At 50.9% G+C, this 18,088-nt stretch overlaps 2 protein-coding genes across 4 annotated transcripts in view; one reads left to right on the forward strand and one right to left on the reverse strand.

The window, feature by feature from the left end:
* The window catches only part of KCTD20 (potassium channel tetramerization domain containing 20), a 30,496-nt gene extending 23,630 nt beyond the window's left edge, over window positions 1-6,866 (reverse strand). For 2 of the 3 annotated variants that reach the window (XM_041422778.1, XM_041422780.1), the window contains exon 1: window positions 6,627-6,865. Coding sequence is in view for 1 of the 3 variants with exons in the window: in XM_041422775.1 (XP_041278709.1) it covers window positions 6,627-6,769 (143 nt within the window). In the remaining 2 variants the exon portion in view is untranslated. Of the gene's footprint in view, window positions 1-6,626 lie in introns of all 3 variants that reach the window. The other variant, XM_041422775.1, reaches the window with a different exon arrangement.
* A 722-nt stretch (window positions 6,867-7,588) lies between these two features.
* ETV7 (ETS variant transcription factor 7) lies at window positions 7,589-14,619 on the forward strand. The gene is made up of 8 exons (XM_041422792.1): window positions 7,589-7,912; window positions 10,167-10,284; window positions 10,544-10,708; window positions 11,394-11,501; window positions 12,345-12,509; window positions 12,787-12,929; window positions 13,252-13,352; window positions 13,800-14,619. Exons 1-8 carry the CDS (start codon window positions 7,907-7,909, stop codon window positions 13,912-13,914), a joined length of 921 nt encoding a protein of 306 aa, XP_041278726.1. The 5' UTR covers window positions 7,589-7,906; the 3' UTR covers window positions 13,915-14,619.
* Window positions 14,620-18,088: the final 3,469 nt, after the last annotated feature.

Here is an 18,088-nt window from a genome sequence, read left to right on the forward strand (position 1 = left end):
CTAATTTTAACTGCAAATCAAAGCCTGAGATTTTAATGATCTCTATTTCTTTTCTATTTTTCAGTTGGCTTCCTTTCCCAGCAGAGGCAGTAAAGTTTTTTTTTTCCAAACCCCTATCAGTTTAAAGGCCTTTGCTATGTACACATCCATGTCCTGTGGCTGTATCAGCCCCTGACACCTGACTAAGGGCTTCTCAGCAAGCATTAGACTACAGGGAAGTCTGCAAGTGCCTGCTGGAACATTTCTGTCAATGGATTAGGGAACTCATTCATAGCCACCAACTGCCACAGCAGATAACATTCCAGGCAGACAGAAGCTTTTCTGTGGGTAGAGATTATGTAACACGATGATTTTTAATCCACTTGCCCAGAGGAAGAAGAAATGAGCTCACTTTCATGGAGGTTAAAGTCTCCTTATTCTATTTTTCTCCATTATTTGTTCCAGTCATGTTGAACTAGCAGATGATACTGAGCACATGAACTGAGGGACTCAGAAAATCCACTGTGCTCATCTCCAGTCCATCCAGAAACTCTGCTGCTGCTGCATCACTTTGTCTCTTTCCTGCCTTTTCCACGTTCACATCTTTTGGGGACCCCTCACTCCAACTTAGATTCTGAGTTACCAGAATAACCAGAGAACTGCAGTCATTCAGTTATAAAACAGGCACCACTTAGAAAAAAAAATAACATGAATGGTTATTAAACTGAGCATATAGCTCAAAGTGGGGCAGATGCTTAATCCTGACAGTTTACAGGACATCCAGAGGCATCACGTGGACACAGATTCACTTCAGGAAACGTGACCAGCTGCTGTCCCAGCACAGCGAGCCACAGGGCTGGGCTCCAAGGGGCTCAGCTATGCTTTCTAGTCCAGGAATTGCATTTATTGAAAACCCCTCTTTTATTAAACATGGCCTTGTTATTTACATCTTCCTCTCTGTTTTGCAAAGCTACCTAGCCGAAACTTTGCATACAAAGCACGTGGCAGCAGCAATCATTAACTGTTACACACCACTTCTCACTGCTGTCACAAGGATCAGTTCTCCTGTTTTTATGGCTGCCAAGCTCTGCTTCCTCCTGAAAACTTCCTGATTCAATGGACTAAACTCTGACACCCAGCACAGGTCAGGGATGTAGCACTGGTTTATGGGAGCTGGTTGGGAAATGCATCCATTTCCCAGTTCTTGGAAATGCTGCTGCCACTGAAAGCAGGACTGACTAATACACTCTAATCTAGACTATTTGTCCACAAATTGCAGAAGCAGACCTGACACAGAGCTGTACTCTCATTTCTCTATCTTTAGTCCATTTCCATCACCTCTTTTTTATTGCTTTTTTTGGTTACTTCTGTATTGAACCTCAGGCAGCTTTTTATTCTTCCAGTAAAAAGCTGAGTAATTCTCATCACTCAGTGGGATACACATGACTGTTACATTTTATAGTTCACAAGGGTACTTCTGTATTTGTGTGTTCAGTAGCAAAACCAAAGCAATGGCTGAACATTCCTGCTCCCAGGAGCAATTCATGGATTAACACAATTTTTAACACACAACACTTTTGAGGTTGTTCTGAGGGCAACGAGAAAAAAACAATCATAAATTGCAGAAGAAATTACTGAATGTTGAGCTTCAGCAACTACAGCCCATGTTCAATGCTGCTTCCAAGACTAACAGACATCGATTTTCCTTCTTGATTTCAGGCTTGTGCTTATGGACCAGCTGCCCTTCAAAAGTCCTTAGTGCTCCTTTGTGCTCCAAAAAGTGGATCCAAAGCCCACAGGGGCCAGTGAAGTCTGTGCAGAGGCTGGAGGACACATTGTGACTGCAAATTAGAACTGGAGCAAGACACAGGAGGAGAAATGGTTGTGAAAACTGATGGAGTGACACAGGGAAGGAAGGTTCCAGGACTTCAGCACCTGTAATTTTTGCCCTGTAACACTCCCAATACACATCCCCTCCCCACTACCTGGATTACAAATCCCAGCTTCTCTGCACTGCCATGGCTCAGAACAAGGAGGCTGTTCAGTGAACAATTCACATAGCAAGGCCATCCAAAAGCCAGAGACCCAAAACTGTACCAGCCTTGGCAAGGATGGTCCAGGAGTGCTACCCTACTGTCATGTTGGAATCAGAGGGGACACTGGGATCAGAAACCTGAAATCAGAGTGGCTTTCATCAGCAGCCTGGCCAGGTCTCCCCAAAAAACAGATATTGCAATCACAGTTTCTACAAAAATGTTAATGACACCAAATTGGTAATTTCTAAACTTTACTTAACTCTAGTTATGCTATTTATGAATAAAGTGAAGAAAAAAATGCTGATGGCTCACCATTCTTTTACATTTTTGCCCACAGAAAAGGTGTTTATGCTGCTTGTCTATGTGGGTTAAATTAGCCAGTAATGTACTGATTCTCTGGCTAAATTCACTTTTTATTAAGAAACTCATTTAAAAATCTGGAGATCCTTCAGACAGCTCAAGTGACCTTTATCAGTAGGCACCAACTCAGCACTTTTCTTGTAAAGAAAGAGCTCATTATCCACACACTCCTCTGGGATCCCCAAGCAGAACACAGCAGTTCCAGAGTCCATCCCAAGCTGAAGCTTTCAGAAGACTCACTTTGCATTAATTAGGCAGGATTTGACTTTCTAGGAGGAGGAAGAATTCTCGACAGTGGCTTTGGCAAGCACAGGCACCAAAGAGAGAGCTCACAGGTGCTATTTCAGGAGTGCTGCAAGGCTCCTTCCCCCAGATTTGGCTGCTGAGTTGGCCTTTCATTGTGCAGTGACTTTCCAAACAGACTCTGCAGCTCTGTGATGCAATTATTAATCCAGTCCCATTGCCTGGCCAATGTCCCCTGGTGATCACAGCTTTTGGCAAAGGGGGACAAAGGTGTTGTTAGCTACAGCACTGCAGCCTTACAGCAAATTCATTACACAGGGTCAAATGTTACTTACTTTTCTCTACACCCCAATTTTCTGCTTATGGGTTTTCAGGTGTTTAAGTAGAATTACCAGCAAGACTTTTAAACAATATTATATTTTGGTTCTCCTGAATGTCCTGCTACACAGTGAACCGAACACTTGGCTGCCTGTTGTGGGCACATGGAATGAGCTCAGGATGAGGTCGAGTGACAAACACACCCTGGCATGGCCCAAACTCAGGGCTGAAAGTATCAAGTAATAAAATGAGATGATGATTCTTACTTCTCGTGAACTGTAAAGACAGAATGAGTCACAACACAAAAAATGTTACAATATCCTGAACAGAAAACTCCAAGCAAGTGGTTATGAAAGCTCTTGGATTCTGAGAAGGCAGGACTGAGCATGCCAAAACATGAAGGTACTTCAAAGAGACTGAGGTAAGATCAGACTTATGATCACATCAGCTGAAGTAAGAGAGTTTCTCAAGCCTGATGGTTAAAAATACTTTGGGGATGTAAATATTGATTACTGGTGTGCAGAGCTTAGGTAAGGACTCTGGAGCACATGAAAACAAAGTGTAACTTTGAGTGATTTTATACTGGACACATCCAACAACTCTAGATGGATCTTAGATGATACATTTCTGTTAGCACAACCAGTGATGAGGCTTCTGGAATCTTATCTGCCACTCCAAGAACTGTCTCAAACCCTTCCCAGAAAATAAACAACCCCAAGAAAAGCCCATATTCACTTTCTCTGTCTGCAGGTACATGCACTTCATAGCAAACAGCTCAAATGTCATTGCTACTTGGTTCTTACCACTGTTAAGAAGGACAGAAATAACCAGTTTGGCTCTTTCACCTACAACTTCCTCCAGCTGCCCCTGAACTCCACTCATTTATAGAGAGCAACTACAAAACAGAAAGCTCCCCCAAAATAAAATGATGCCATGAACTCCTACTAGAAAGATCATTCCTTTCAAGATCAAATCAAACAAAAAACTCATCCCCTTTAATTCTGGCAGCTGAAGACAGCATCAAAAGATATCAAAAAGCATTTCACATGCTGCAAATTAATCTTTCTTGAAACAAATCAGCACATGCCTGAACATGCCTGTTTTCATGACAGCAGAACTTACTTTAACCTGTCCTTAATTGCTGTAAGATAAGGTGAAGAAAGTCTAGACACAGTCTTCTGCACAGGCTTCCCCTGGTTTACATAAGCTGCTGCATTTCAGCCATAAGATCAGAACATGGATGTTATTATGGAAAATAAAGACAATTGTTGTACAGGCTGCTTTGCAGAAGAACATTTGTTAGTGATGTAAATACAGAGTTATGCTATAAACAGAGTATTTATTTTAGCAAAAGGTGGCTGCTTCCCTAAACAGAATAATAATAAAGGCACATGGAAATCCAGCCTGGAGAATAATAACTCTCACAAGCAGCTTTGCCTACACACTAACCCACAGTTTCTGACCCAAATAATTCAATGTTTTGATGCTCAGATCACCGAAAACACTTCTGGGAACCGAGCACTGAGGTATTTATAACCCTCAAAGCCAGGTGACTGTGAGCAGTGCAGCCTGCACAGGGTAAACAAGGACACACCTGAGCAGGGAAAGCTCAGGGTTCCCGTTGATTCCCAGACACAACTCCCTTCCAAGGAGCTGTTTGTGACCGCTGCTAAGGCCAGCAGGAAGGACTGGGACTGAGGTGAGGACAAGGCTCTCACAGGGACCGCAGGTGAACTCTCTGCCTTAAAGCCACGATCTACAGCTACAACGCGATTTGGCTTGCAGCAATCCCAGAACAATTCAAAACACTCTCCCTACAGAGGTTCTCAGTCTCCCAGGTTTGCAGAACCCCACAATGGTTTGGGTGGGAAGAGACCTTAAAGCTCCTCCTGTTCCACCCCCTGCCATGGAAGGGACACCTTCCACTGTCCCAGGTTGCTCCAAGCCTCATCCAGCCTGGCCTTGGACACTTGCAGGGAAGGGGCAGCAACAGCTGCTCTGGGCACCCTGTGCCAGGGCCTGCCCACTCTCACAGGATATTTTTTCCCAATATCCCATCTAAATCTACTGTCAGGGTGAAGCCCTTACCCCTTGCCCTGCCATTCTAGGCCCTTGTAAATAGTTTCTCTCCATCTTTCTGCAAGCTCCTTTCAGCTCCTGGAAAGCCACAATACAGTCACCCCAAACCTTCTCTTTTTCAGCCTGAAAAACCCCAAATCTCAGCCTTTCCTCACAGCAGAGCTGCTCCATCCCTTTAATCATCTCAGTGGTCTCCTCCAACAGCTTCATGTCCTTCCTGTGTTGGATCTCAGGGTTGGAGGCAGCTCTGCAGGTGGAGTCTCACCTGAGCAGGGCAGAGGAAGAGAAGCCTTCCCTCCCCTGCTGCCCACACTGGGTGAGCAGCCCAGGGCTCTGGAGTTCTGGGTCCAACACTCCTGACCAGGGCATGTCCAAGCAGCTCATGCCCAAGTCCTTCTCCCAGGGCTGTTCTCCAGCTCTTCATTTCCAGCCTGGATTGATACTGGAGGTTGACCTGACCCTGATGCAGGACCTGGACCTTGGTCTTATTAAGACTGCATTGTTATCATCCCTTCCCTGAAGTGCCTCAGGTCACTGAGATGGCAGAACAGAGACAGGCAGGACCACACTGACACAAAAATGTGCCTACGAGCAGAGGTGGGCTGAGGTCTCACTCATTCATCCATTTAGATGAAAACCCCTCAGAATTTCCTGCTCCTTTCAAAGCACAGTGGGGCCAGAAAGGAGGCAGGAAAAGGAAGGTTAACTCAAGCTGAAAAACGTGTTTAAGTGTTTTAACGCTGCACCAGCCTACAGCCCCAGAACACGTGTAGGAGGGTGGTGTGTGTCCAACCAGCACCCCGAGGGGAGGCTGGTTCCATCCTGGGGGTGGTGGGCACAGCACGGGGCACTGGGCACAGTCCCGGCCTCACACACAGCCCAGGAAAACGCGAACACATCAGGACACGAGGATGCAGTGCTAACGTGGGGATAACAGTCCCAGCCCCCTAGCAAACGCAGAGTGTAGGAGACCCCCTCTGCAAAGACCCCCTTTGTAAGTAAACACTACAAAGTGGCAGCACCCCCATCCTCACAGATGGCCCCGGTCAGTGCACACAAGGCGCTGTGCCCAGACACCCTCAGAGCAGCCCCCAAAGCTCTCCTGGCCCCTCCGAAGCACATTCACAACAACAGAGTCTGCTGTGACCCCCGGACACCCCCTCAGACCCACAGCCCACTCCAGCACATCCTGTGTGACCCCCAAACACTCCCTCAGCCCCACATCCACAGTAATGGCCAGACACCCCCCAGACCCCTCATCAATGCCCCCTGTGATCCCGATACCCCCCGAACCCCCTCCAAAGCCAATTCACAACAACGGAGCCCCCTGTGACCCTCAGCGAGCCCCTCAGCCCCCACCCCCAGGTTTCCTGTGACCCCCAGGCCCCTCTCGGCCCCGCACTCTCCTCTGTGCCCGCTGGGCCAGGAAAGCCCCCCCCAACCCCCTTTTCCGGACACAGAGCGCACTGCGGCCGCCCCCAGGCCCGTAACCGCCCTCAAAGCGCCGAGAGCACGGAGAAGACCCCAAGAAGCTCAGAGGAGAGCGGGAAGGGGCCCCTAGAGCCCCGCAGGGTCCGCAGCCACCCCCCCGCCCCTCGAGGCCTCACTCACCGCGTCCCCGCCGCGGCCGCTCCCTCAGGCGGGCGGTGGGCGGGGCCCCGCCTCTGAGCCCCGCCCGCCGCCCACGCCGCCATTTGATTGGGCCAGCTCCGTGATTGGCTTCCCCAATTGGCCAATAGAAACCAAGAAAGCATGAGGGGGCGGGGCGAGAGACGTCGGTGCCCGCGGGGAGCGGAGCCCGCCCAGTCCAGCCCAGCTCCCTCCCAGTCCAGCCCAGTCTCCTCCCAGTCCAGCCCAGCTCCCTCCCAGTCCAGTCCAGTTCCCTCCCAGTCCAGCCCAGTTCCCTCCCAGTTCCCTCCCACAGCCCCTTTTTGTCCTTAAACCCGCCTCCCAGTCCCATCAAACAAATCCACTCCCCTCCGCGTGTATCCCAGTCCCCTCCCAGTCCATCCCCGTATATCCCAGTCTATGCCGCTGCCCCCCAGTGGTTCCAGAGCCCTTCTAGTGCCCCTTCTGCTCCTAAAAGTATTCTTCTTGTCCCTCCCAGTCTATCCCAGTGCCCTTTTTGTCCCTAAATGTCTCACAGTCCTTCCCAGTCCTGTCCAATCCCTCCCAAATCCCATTCAATCCCCTCCAAGTTTATTCCAGTCACTCCCAGTCTATCCCAGTGCCCTCCAAATCTCTTCCAGTCAGTCCCAGTCCACCCCATTACCCCTCCCAGTCGCCTCCCAGTGCCCCTTTTGTTCCTAACAGTATACTTTTTGTCCCTCCCAGTCCCTTCAGAGCCCATCCCAGCCCCTCCCAGTTACCCCTGGAACCCCACAACGTGCGTGTCCCCACATCCCCGGTGTGCGCGGGGGCAGGTGGGCACCCTCCAGGTGTGCTCGCACCTCCCGTTGCTCCGGGACCACTGCGCCCCTTTCCCCCTTTTTCCCTTTTTCCTCTTTCTCCCTTTCCCCCTCTCCCCTTTCCCACCCGCGCCTGGCGGACAGAAAGTCTGAGCCCCGCTCCCGGTGCTGCTCCCGGTGTGTCCCGGTTTGGCTCCATCCCCGGCAGCAGGAGCTCTCCCGGTGTGTCCCGGTGTGTCCCGGTGTGTCCCGGCCCGGCTCCATCGCCGGCAGCAGGAGCTCTCCCGGTGCCGCCGGTACCGGGCGGAGCGGGGCGGGGGGAGCACGACGCGGCCCCGGGCGCTGCCCCCGCCGCTCTCGGTCCTCCCGGGGCTCGGGCTCCTTTCGATTTCGCTTTCCGCCAGGATCGCCGCGGGGACGGGAGCGGAGCGCTGCGGACGCGGCGGCAGCGCCGGGCTCCGCTCGCACCCCACGGCCCCGGCCATGCAGGTAGGAGCCCGGCCCTTGTCCCCCCCATCCCCGGCCCCTCTCGGGATTTCTCCTCCTCAGCCGGGGCTGGAAGTTCATGCCCTGGGGGGTGACCCCCTGCCCCATCTCCAAACGGGCTCACGAAGCCCGGAGCAGCCGGGAGCCTCTGTTCCCGCATTTGATTCTCAGCAAAAAGCTCCTCTCACACATCTGGGGGTTCCTTTTCACCCTACTTTTTCTGACTTTCCCTCTCGAACACCCCCAAGGATGATATGTCCTCTTGAAGCAAAAAAAAAAAAAAAAAAAAAAAACCCAAAAAAACCCATGTCAGAAAAGTCTGAAAGCAGCTAAGCAGGGATAAAAGAAAGAACATAAAATTAGTATAACATAATAAAAATTCAGACTCTATCTCGAGGCCTAGAAATCCTTAGGAGCAAGAAAAATACCAGATTTGTTCTGGTTTTACTGTAAATCTCGTTTCTAAGAGAGTCACGTCGATGGGAGAAAATTAAAATAACTTTTAGAGAGTTCTGGACAAAATACACTGCTGATTTCTTTCACTTTTATTTTCCCCATAGCTTATTGCTTAGAGTGAATCTGAAAGACAGTTTGCATTGCTGCCAAGCCTGCTCAGAGTTTATTCTGGGGTCTCACTGTTCTCCTCATGCAGTGTCATGTAGCTGCTTGCTTTTTAAATCCAATCCAGTGACCATCAAAGTGTCCTTCTGCTGAAGAAATCCTCCCACCACTTGCTGCCTTCCTCCTGCTGTAACTCCCAGGGAAGTATTTTTCCCTGGACTGATTGCTCCTGTCTCCTCTTCTCCTGATTTTGGGACCTTCAGCTTTGCATTTAAGACGTGTCCAGCTCCCATCTCCTCACCCTCATTTTCAGAGGGCTCAACTCCTCTGCCAGCACACACAGTTGAGGGGTGGCTGCTCTAAATCACCTGCAAAAGCCTGCCTAGCCTGAAGTGCTCAGAGTTGGTAACTGCTTCAGAAAATACCATTTGACAGCAAAATTGTTAATTTTCCAGTGAGTGAAGCTGAGAAATTGCTGGGATTCACATTAATAGGTTTTTAAGGGGGAACATTATCTGCTTGGCTGCCAGTAATATTTCAAGATCTAGATGTGGCTGGAAGCAGGATCTGAGCTCCCTGGCTGAGGGGGAAAAGTAATTCTTGAGGGGGCCAGAACTCCATGGAGAGTGAGCAAGAGGAGCTTGCATCTCCCCAAACCATGGGATGGCCATTTCCACTTATGCCCAAATGATCACTGGGGACAGAGTGAGAGATCCCTCTCCATATGAGGTTTTCAAGACAAAATCAAAGCACTGTTGCCAGGTTTGTTTTCACAGCTCTAAGAACTGAAGTGCTCTTCTAGAACCTTGAGCACCCATCGAGCATCAGAGGGTCCTGCAGGAGCACAGGCACTGCAGGCTCTGCCAGCCTTCGCTCCATCTCCTGCTTCCCATGGGGAGTGGGGATGGATAACCCCAATCCAGAGCCTGAATGAGAGCAGGTTGCTCTGCTAAACAGCTGGAGAATGGGATCTCTTGGCAACCAGGGACTGGAAAAGTGAGAGGAAGAGCTGTAGACAACACATTATGTCTGTGGCTGCTGAAAGTCTGGTCAGAGAAAGAGTCAGATAAACTTTCCCAAGCATTACTCTGTGAAGTTTGAGAAAGCTGAGAGGCAGAATTAAAACAATCCTTAATCTTTACAACTAGTGTTTTAAACGTGTTATTTACTTACAAAATATTTACAAGAAGGGTGTTATTCCTAATTAACCAATAGTATAAAGAGTATTAATTAAAGACCAATCAAGTCCAACTTTATCATAACTATCTACAAAAGAATATATAGTGTCTAATACAAGTTACATTTACCTTCTGAAAACCTAAGAGTTTTTGTCACTTCATTCATCCATCCTGAATACAACAACAACACACATCACATTACACTGATATGAGAAACCAGTTAGGAAATACTGGAGCAGGTGGAGTGTCTTGGTTTGGAAAGCCAGGTGTTTGCTAAGGAAGGCAGGAGCCTCCCCTGTAATGGAAAATGTAAACCCCCTCCCTCTATATTTTGCTATAAATTGCTGTAAATTTTAAGTTAAGGGGCTCTCAGGCAAAAATATGGGAGCAGAAATAACAGTTTTGTGTTAAGTGGCAAATAGAATCCAATCTGCTTGGCAATCCAGGACATCGAGGCACTTCCAAAGCAAAGGCAGGACCAGAATTTCCCCCACTGCTGTATCTGATCTCTTTTGCAGGGCAAAGTGGCCATCAGCTCTTCCAGCCCCGTGGTGGCCGTGTCGGTGCCACCCCCATCCCAGGGCAGACCCTCACCCATCAGCACTGGGCAGATCTTCAGGCTTCCAGGGAGGCTGAGTGAGTAGAGCTTAAGCAAGTCAATGCTGCCCCAAAAGGAGTTTCCATGGGGTGGGAAAGGGTGGGTACAGCCATGGTGTCCCACCCAGGGACCATTCCCTGCTGGCAAGGGGCACAAGGCTTCCTCAGGGTTCATTTTCTCTCTTTGTGGTGTTTTTACCTGTGAGCGCTTAATGTAGAGGGAAAGTTTGGTGATGGAGAAGAAACCCCACCCTGCCACTCAGCAGTTTTGAGAACAGAGCTGTTTTCCTGGTTTCAGGAATCCAGCCCTCCCTGTGGAGCAAGGAGGACGTGATCCACTGGCTGCGATGGGCTGAGGAGGAATATTCCCTGCGGCCCACTGAGCAGAGCAAGTTTGAAATGAACGGCAAAGCCTTGTGCATCCTCACCAAGGACGACTTCAGACACCGAGCTCCCAGCTCAGGTTAGACCAGGGCTTTGTGAGCACCATCCCAGCACAAGGAGTATTGTATCTGCAGGGACCCTCGTGGCAGGGAGCAATGATGAATCTGACTCCATGCTCTCAGAAGGCTAATTTATTACTTTATGATACTATATTATATTAAATAATACTATACTAAACTATACTAAAGAATATAGAATAAGAATATATAGAATATAGCACAGAATGCTAAAAAGACAATAAAGAAAACTCATAACTCTCTCCAGAGTCCCGACACATCTTGGCACTGATTGGCCAATGAATCAAAACAACTCACAGCAGAATCCAATGAAACAATCACCTGTGGGTAAACAATTTCCAAACACCTTCCAAAGGAACAAAACACAGGAGAAGCAAATGAGATAAGAATTGTTTTCATTTTTCTCTGAGGCTTCTCAGCTTTCCAGGAGAAAAATCCTGGGCGAAGGGAGTTTTTCAGAGAATGTGAATGTGACAAAGTAGTGCTCTGCTGAGAGGGATCAATGGGTCCCAGCAGAGTGGGTTTTATGCTGGAGATGAGGACAGCTCTTCCTTTCTCTGGTCCATCTGATCTGCAAGTACTTTAGGATGGGGAACAACCCCACACTGTGTAGTTCAGAATCTCAGCAACGTTACCTGAGAGGGACCATTGCCCAAAGGCCTCTGAGCAGAGTTTCCTTTCCTGCAGGGGACGTGCTTTATGAAATACTCCAGTTCATTAAAACTCAGAGAAGAGCTCTGGTGTGCAGCCCCTTGCTGAACTCACCCTTCAGGAAAGCTAGGAGCACAGAGGAAGGTATGATGGGAGAAAAATATCCTGGGAGAGTGGCAGTGTCCAGCAGGCAGAACCTGCCTGGTTGCACACACATGGGGCTTGGAGCTCAGCCTGTGGAACCATCCCACCCTGCCTGAGAGAGGCAACCAGGCCCAGCAAAGTCCAGGACACCTGGGAAGTTTGTAGTGATGCAGCAGGTCAGAACCAGTGCTGTGGGGGTCTGTGGCAAACTGGCAAGGCTGTGACTTCCCTAAGATGTCTGCCTGCAGATTGAGATTTGGATCAGGGATGGTCAAAGCCAGGCAGAGGCACAGCCCTGCTGGAGACTAGTCCTGCAACATAGCTGGGAAAGGGCTGAGGAGCTGGGCTGAGCTTACACAGAGCTGCTGGGTCAGCGGGTGGGGTGGGGAGAGGGCCCAGGCGAGGCAGGTGGGGGCCAGTGAGGCTTCTTCGTGCCCTTGGGGGGACCAGGTAGGAGTGAGGGTGGGGTTGGATTGCTGTCAGGGGCTGGATGTGTGCGGAGGTGCATCTGGGAGCACTTTCCTGTGTCCTGTGCAAGGTAATTAACGTATTAAGTCCCCACAACAATTTTCCAGGGGTTGCCTGTGCTCTTGGAGCCTTTTCCTCTGCCAGTTTTTCTTCTGCATCTGACCCTTACCCTAGCTGGCATCTCCTCTAACCCCCCTGGACTTTGTGCTTCTCCAGCCTTAGGAAAATCCCAGGCTTTCCTCAGCACCCTCCTCCTCTGCTGGGCTGGTCCCAGGCTGACAAGCACCCCGGGCTGTCCCTCCCCTCCTGTTTCAGGGCTTTGCAGGGTCTGGGACCCTAATGAGCCACAGGGTGCTTATTAGGGTTTTTTTGCAGGTGCAGACTGCAGTGCTGAGGCTGCCCCAGTTGTTTCCTCGTGGCTGGGCTGTGCAGAGCAGCCCCTGAACCTCTCCCACCACAGCTCAGAGAGTAGCTGCAGGCCAGGTGCCATCTGCTCTTTTCCTGCTACCCTGTCGGCCCCAGTGGATGGGAAAATTGCAGGTAATTATGAATTTATAGCCTTGTCCCTTGGGGAAATGAGATGTTGCTTTGTCCTGTCTGCCCATCTGTCTCCCTTCCTCTCATTCCCTGCTTTTCCACCTCAGTTTCCCCACCTGAAAAATTGTAACCGCTCTGAGATCTCGCAGTGAAAGTGCCGTGCCTGAGCCCTGATTTCTTCTCATATTCATTGCCACTGCTACATGTGCAATCCTGCTGCTGGGGCAGCCTGGCTGGAGCACGGTGGCAGCTCTGAGAGCAGCATTTGCCCCGTGCTCAGACTGCAGGCTGCTCTGGGAGTACGTGTACCAGCTGCTGGCCGACCGCCGCTACGAGCCCTACATCAGGTGGGAGGACAGGGAGGCCAAGGTGTTCCGTGTCGTCAACCCCAACGGGCTGGCCCAGCTCTGGGGCAACCACAAGGTGAGTGCAGCTGAGAGGGAATTTGGTATCCCTGAGAAGGAGTTTGTCACCCCTGCGTGTCCCTTTTGTGAGCTGTTCCCCTGGTCCAGGGGCTGGGGAGGGGGGCATGGGCGGTGCAGGGTTAGTGAGAGATGCCAGCCTGGTGGTTGAGGTGAGACTTTCTCGCCCCTTGGAAAGGAAACCATGAAGCCAGTCTGGGTTAGGGACCCACAATGCCCCAAACCTCCTCTAATGTCCCACATGTGGCCCGGCTGCGCAAGAGCCAGACCAAGAGTTGTTGCTTGCTTTTGCTCAGCACCCCACAATCCTGTTCTCCTTCCAGAACCGGATGAACATGACCTATGAGAAGATGTCGCGAGCGCTCAGACACTACTACAAACTCAACATCATCAAAAAGGAGCCAGGGCAGAAGCTGTTGTTCAGGTGAGGTGAAGCAGAGCAGAGAAACGAGCTGCCTGGGACAGCGTGGATGAGGCATGCGAAGGTGATGAGCTCCAGATGTTGGCAGCTGTTTCATCCGGCAACATCGTACCCTGCACATACCCCAGTGGGTTTGTGTCCAGCTCTGTCCTGTGCCAGCTGGAACCTCAGTGCTTCCTGGGATCCTCAGCAAAGCCCAAGGATGGCAAATCCCCTCTGAGCTCCAGAGCTCAGCTGGTCACAGACTCACGGACGGGTTTGGGGTGGAAAGGATTTTAAAGCTCCTTTCATTCCACCCCCTGCCATGGGCAGGGACACCTTCCACTCTTCCAGGTTGCTCCAAGCCCTGTCCAACCTGATCTTGTTGAGGGCAAAGGCTCCAGCATTTACAGCCTGGTTTGGGGCTGGGTTTGGATGTTCCCATTAAGTCATCACAAAAATGTATTTCAGGTTTTTGAAGACTCCTGGGGAGGCTGGCCATGAGAAATCCAGCAAACTGGAGCAGCTGGAGAGTGAGGACCATGAAGATTTGAAGGAAGACCCACTGGAAGTTTCACCACAGTAAATCTTTGCAGGCTTCACTTCAGTGCATCACAGGGACACTTGTGCTTTGCTGGGCAGTGCTGGTGTCTCTTGCCTCTCCTGGACACAAGGCCACAGAGCTGGCCTGGATTTCAAAGCCTGCTGTGAGCCAAATCTGGGACATCTCTGGGGCTTCATTAGCAAAACACACCCAGAAGCTGTGCCCCACCCCAAAGGCACAGGGGGATGTGTGGACTGGTCTTCTGCTGGTTCCTCTCCTGCCCTGTGGGAGGGATTGTGATATTTTTGCTCTGAAATTTTGATGCTTGTCTTTAAGGTCCAAACCTGTGGAAAAGATCCCTCTGTTCCTCCAGGGAGATGAGCTGAGCTGAGCAGGAGCTCTGGGCTGAGCACCTGCTGCTCTGCCTGGGCAGTGAGGGCTGTCCCCAGCTGTGAGCGAGGGCACATTGCAGATGTGGAGCATGCTGGAATCTCTGTCTCCTGTGAGGTTGCTCCTGGGATTAAGGTTAGGAGTGTGCTGAAATACCTGCCTGATCAGGCCTGGCTGGAGCTCCATGGTTGCCCATAGCTGGTATTCACTTTAACTCCTTTCCCTCCAGGTAATGACTTTTGTAATTAATTTTGTGATTAAATAATGTGAAAAGAAACTAAGCCAGTAACAAATATGACCCCACCTATGGTCAGATATGTGATTATTTGTTTTGAGTTTGAAGCAGGAATACCTGAAGTGAACAGTGTGTGTGTGAAAATAGAAAATACCCACTACTATTTTCACTTCACTTTCCACAGAGGAAATAAAATGCTGTGACTGTAAGGTTGAAAATCTCACTTCTTGCTGTTTGAAGGTCTGAAACTGGGAAATTCAAGCTTTCCTCATTTAAAACCAGCTCCTGTGGGCACCCAGATCTCCTCCCCAACATCTTCTGGCAGCTGCTAAGCCGGAGGCCACCAGTCTGAGCTGCTCAGCAGCTGCTGGGTGAGCACAGCACAAACACGTGGTTTCACCATGAGGTTTCCACCAAAACTGGTTACTGCCAACCTGAAACTACAGTCCCTTTGGCTGTAACTGGGCTTGGTCCTGCAAAACTACTTTACACCTGCAGCCTGGAGATGCTAGGTGGGCAGTAGCCAGTAAGAGACTGTGGTGGGATGGGTGGTGGCTGGATGGCAAAGCTTCAGCAGTGCAACATCTCTGGAAAACTGCCTGAGGAGATTCTCTTCCAGGAAAAATCACCAGCTCAGTGGCAGAGCAGAGGTGCTTGAAAATTTGAGTGGTGGAGGAGAAGGAAATGAGGAGCTTTAGTGGGGCAAATGAGTGTGAGGTCACAGCCTGGGGGAGATCCTGGCTAGGAAGGGAGGCCACAGTCCCTGCTAAGAGAGGGGGCTAAAGGTTACCAGCACCCACCCAGCTGCAGCCTGGGGATGCTCCACAGCAGGAAGGTACAGTGAAGCACCCAAACCTCATCCCTCCCTCCCCAAAGGATGCTTTTTGTCCCAGGGAAGAGTCAAACCAAATCTTTCTCAGGGTGAAATCCTTCAGCTTTGGTGGGACAGCAGATGTCCTTCCTTGGGAGCTGTGACATCCATGCCCTGTGCCACTCCTGGGATATGCACCCACGGGTGCCTTTTTCCTGATCTCCTCTTTCCACTCCACTTTCTTGCAACAGAACCAGCCCTGATGGCTCCTGAGGATCCCACTGCTTCTTGCACCTGTGTGTTTGTTTTGTTGGAGCAGGTGGCAGTTGGTGGCCCTGGCTCTTGTGCTGTGCTCACAGGGAGTGTGTGAGGTGACCTCTCTTCACCTGCTTTTCCCGTGGTGACTAAAGATCACTCTGGGCTTGGCTGGGGATTTCCTTTCCTGGCTGGGAAGCTGCCAAAAGCCCTCAACCCCCCTTGTGCCTCCCTGAGCAGCTCTGGAGGGGTCTTGGGTGGTGACAATCCAAGGCCACCTTTGGAAGGGTGGGTTGGAACGATGAACTTTGTCCACGCTCCTAGGAAGCTTTCATGTACCTCCTGGAGAAATACCTGTCTTTCCCTGTGCCAAACAGAGGCAGGAGGGCTGTAAACCTGCAGATTTCCTGGAACAGGAACCCATCCCTGTCAGTAAACAACGAAATAACCACTGCTTGTGCCAGGGAGTTTGGTGTGGGGGTGTGGGGAGGGACAGCACACGGCTGTCGGTGACTTCTGGCATGGCTGGGGTTCAGGGGCCGTGAACACAGACAGGTCCCTCATGTGGGCTTTCCCAGAGGTTTCCAGGTGCTTCATTCCCTGGAGAACATCAGCCACCCTTCAGCGGCCTCACATCTGCTGGTGTTTGGGGCAGGGCATTGCACATTCCTCATCTGCGGGGGGAAGCAGCTAAAACCACCCCCGGGGCTGGAGGAAAAGAGGATTTGCTTTGGGGGCTGATGCTCACCACCCTTGGATCAGAGGAACTGCAGAACTGGGCTGAGAGGTTTCCACTGAGGCCATGTGTTGGCTGGGGCAGGGAGCAGTGGCTGCCCTCCACACCCTGCCATGGTCCAGGTGTTCCCCTCCACACCCTGCCATGGTCCAGGTGTTCCTCTCCACACCCCCACCATGGGTCATATTCTTCTCTCCACACCACCATCATGGACCAGATCTGCAGCTGCTGTGTTTTTGTGCCCGGTGGCTGGTTGGTGGCTCGTGGCTGGTTGGTGGCTTGTGGCTGGTTGGTGGCTCGTGGCTGTTGATGACTCATGGTTGGCTGTTGGCTTGAAGGGATCTTTGTGGTCAACATCAAACACAGTGGCCTCCTACACTGGGTTAGGTTGGCTGTGGCTTTGGCTGGCCAAGCCTAGAAGATCCCCAAGGGAGGTGATTCCCAACCCCTCTAGACACCCATGTGAGATTGTCCCAGGCTCCTGCATGGGAGAGCTCTCCTGATGTCCAGTCTCAGCCTGTGTCTTCCCAAGCAATTCAGGGCCTTTGAGCCCTGCCTTCTGAACCTGTTGTTGCTCTCTGCACCTTGCAGTTCCATGTGGGGAATGCCTCTCTCTTGTTTTTCTCTGTCTTCTGAAGCAATTTCCGGCACAGAAGCCGCTCATCCCCTGCTGTGTTCCCACGGGTTTAGTTCTGCTTTTCCCCCCAGCGTCACCGGCCTGAAGATGCCAACCCCAGCACTGGGTGCTCCCCACTTTTCCTGCCTGCATCCTCATTCTCTCCTAGCACTGAAAAGTGGATGAAAAGTTTGGGTGCAGATCTCTTGCCTCCACTCTGGTAATGGGATTTTGGTTTATCTGTCTCCTGCGTCTTTTTCTTGTGCCTCTCTCCCATTAGGTTTGAACATGTCCCAAATCCCAGGAGGAATCTGAGCTTGGATAAAGGTCTCGGTCCTGAATCACATTTCAGGTGAAGATTTTTCCTGGAGTTTGGCTCTCCCATCTTCTGGCTGTGTCTGGAACAGGCCACGCATCAGTGGAATCATGAGCAGGGATGGTGTTTGGACTCAGCCTTGGGGAATCTCCAGTAGAAAGATCTCAAAACTGGAGATGGCCAAACTGACCCCCATGGCCCGAGTGGACGTGGATTTTTGTTTTATGGAAAACAACAGATTGTGAAACTCCTCCTCATCCCCTGGAATTGACTTGCTCATGGAAGGATGTGGACAAGAGCTGAGAAGCAGCCTGGAAGCTCCTCACCTGTTTATCAGTCGATGGGTGTGTTGAAAAACTGAGCCAGATAATTCCTGATCAATACCAGACTCTGATCCAGCCGTGTGGGCTCAGGAAAAATGAAGGGATGCAGTCTGGACCTCTCCCAGTCACAGGAAATTACAGCACAGAGAGTTTACTGAAAGAGAAATAAAACAGTCCTGATTGCAAGCTGAACTCCGTATCAGGAAAAGAAAATCTTAATCCAGGAGACACCTCGGCTGAACATCAATTCCAGCTGAAAACAGCGCTGCTCCGGTGGAAATACTCCCGAGGGGTTTTCCGAGAAGGGCTTTTCCAAAGCCTGCGTGCCTGCGGCTGCCGCCCCATCCCTGCGAGCTGCAGTGCGGAATTTTGCCATCAGATGGCAAAGCAGCGATGGGGAGTAGCGGGAAGCACCTGCCGGAGGATGCCACAACCACGGGAGGGGCACTGGGGTGGCCAAACGGAGCTGTGGTGTCAGATGTGCTCGGCCCGGGCGCTGTTTGTAGGCGTTGGGCTGGGCAGATCTGCCTGGTG

This window comes from Onychostruthus taczanowskii, unplaced genomic scaffold, assembly GCF_017590055.1.
Source record: "Onychostruthus taczanowskii isolate IOZ18803 unplaced genomic scaffold, ASM1759005v1 scaffold74, whole genome shotgun sequence".
In the NCBI taxonomy this organism is placed as follows: domain Eukaryota; kingdom Metazoa; phylum Chordata; class Aves; order Passeriformes; family Passeridae; genus Onychostruthus; species Onychostruthus taczanowskii.